General features: G+C 44.4%; 1 protein-coding gene across 1 annotated transcript; it reads left to right on the top strand.

Annotated features, from left to right (window-relative positions):
- Positions 1-500: 500 nt before the first annotated feature.
- LOC143769087 (heat shock protein beta-11-like) lies at positions 501-1818 on the top strand. The gene has a single exon (XM_077257666.1). The coding sequence runs from the start codon at positions 1118-1120 to the stop codon at positions 1787-1789; it is 672 nt and encodes a 223-aa protein (XP_077113781.1). The 5' UTR covers positions 501-1117; the 3' UTR covers positions 1790-1818.
- Positions 1819-2249: the final 431 nt, after the last annotated feature.

The following is a 2249-nucleotide window of genomic DNA, read 5'->3' on the forward strand; positions in this document are numbered from 1 at the left end:
ACAGGCTGATTATAGCTCTGATTAGTGAGCAGGAGGGTAATCGTAACCTTTCCCGTGAGCACCCCCAGCTTTTAACCCAATTACTGAACTTTCTGGAAAAATAAAACATGCATCATAAAATTTGCTCTCTGATGGGTACTATAGAACCGTATACGTTAAAGGGGTTGTCTGGGTTCAAATCAATATGTCTGCAGTTACTCTGTGTGACTTCAGACTTATGAATCCCCCCAGCTCACGAACAGCATGCTGCAGGGATTCGCCAGTTTACGACCCGGGAGTGGGAGAATGACTGAGTTATACATACTTCCGGCCATTGGGATTTGGACTGGACATTCCCTTTAATTTTTCTGCACTGATTTATCGAGAGCCTGATTTACACCTAGAAGACGTTAGGAGTACTTTGTCAGCCTCTTTAATAATGTTTTATTAGCCCTAAAACCTTACTGTTCAAAAAAACAAAGGTTAATTATCGTTGCCTGCGGTCACTGGACTAGTCCAGGACTACTGTGAATAAATGCCACTTCCTCGGTGGGAGCACGCCCACAGCAGTGTGTAAAGAGGAGAAGAGGAAAGGCCTTTTCTCCATTTCCCTGCTTTCTGTCTATATTCCACAGCCAGATCTTTTCATAGTATATTTTCTCTGAAACGCTGGAATAATATTCTTGGCTGCAATTATCCAGCCAGCCAGTCTGCGATTCATGCTGGCCGTGGGTTGATGGCCTCACAGGTTCCCTTTAACTACCCCACCACAAAAGAAAAGCCATACATAATGGCATATTTGCTCATTTACTGTAAAACCTGTTTGACATTGGTGTCATAGAAGCTTCAAGTTGACAATGAATGTGGTTGCTGTGTGAAGTCGCTGTGATATTTTGAGCTCAGAAGCTGGCAGTCAGCCATGTTTAGTGTGACTGGTGACTGGAAACTTCACCTCTGAGTCATCTTTGAGCTGAGTAAAGTCCCCTTTACTAATATTGGGACATGAAGGCCAGGACCTTGGAATGTAAGAATAATCTAGAAGTAATGGAGTCAAGTATAAAACCAGCCCCGTGTATAACCCCTCCACAGCAGACAGCAGGACTAGAATCTCCTCTGCTAAGAAGAACCAAATAGCATTATGTTGAGCCTTCAGCTAGCTAAGACATCCACCCCAAGCCCTTTCCGGCCTTTTCTTCGACCTCTCTGGCCAATATCCATAGACATCTTCTCTAGCCTTGAGCAAAACATGATACGCACTCATGGAGAAATTAAGGCCAGCATGAAGCTCATGGACCAGTTTCACAAGCAGCTGCTTCAAGAAACTGCTGAGAGTAAGAATCTTGCTGTGATGACCTCCAGTGATACAAAGTCCATCAAGCACAAGGCTGAGACTCCACTGACCACCCTCAATGCACAGTCTATGGAGAACAAGGCTGGGTCAGCTCCAACTATCAGCAATAAGAAGTCTGCTGAGGCTGGTTTTGTGGTCTCCCTGGGAGTTCAAGATTTTTCTCCCCAAGAGCTGACAGTCAAACTAGTAGGCAAAAAACTACTGGTGACCGGAGCCAAGGAATATAAGAGTGAAGACGGGAAAGGTTCCTTTTCCTACAAATGTCACATCTTCAGGAAGGAAGTGGATCTTCCCCAGGATGTGCGAGCAGAAAACCTGAGCTGTACAGTGACCAATGGGGGCCAACTGCAGATAGAAGTTTCCCAGACCCCTTCTCAGGAAAGGATTGTGCCAATACAGCATTCGGCACTGCAGGCCAAGCCACGGGTCGCCAGCAGTACAAAAGACTCCAGAGCCTAACTACAACTTGTATACTTGCGTCTGCATTGCTCATGTCCTATAATTGAAATAAATGTGTATGTATCTTACACAATAAAAATGCTTGTTTTTAAGAAGGGCTTTGTTGTGATTGTAGAAAAAGATATAGTTTGGAGTACAGTGCACAAAATACCCCGTCCATTATATATGGTGACCATCAATTCAATTGCTGTCTCATAATCATATATCAGTGAGGGGGATGGATGTATTCTCTCAGGGGCATATGTCAGAGGAAGGGCAAGCTGAGGTTCTGGTCACATCCATTTGGACATTCCCGCTTTCTGTTCCGGTATGAACAAATGGAAAAAGTGATCTGAGGCATCAGTTATGCACACAGAAGCAAAGGGGACTTGCATGCATGCAGGATATTTTCTTCTGCTCTATAAAAACCCTGAAACCAAAAATCCCCCCTAATTATATATGAGGCCCCTCTGCTTCTGTT

This window comes from Ranitomeya variabilis, chromosome 4 (assembly GCF_051348905.1).
Source record: "Ranitomeya variabilis isolate aRanVar5 chromosome 4, aRanVar5.hap1, whole genome shotgun sequence".
NCBI classification, from domain to species: domain Eukaryota; kingdom Metazoa; phylum Chordata; class Amphibia; order Anura; family Dendrobatidae; genus Ranitomeya; species Ranitomeya variabilis.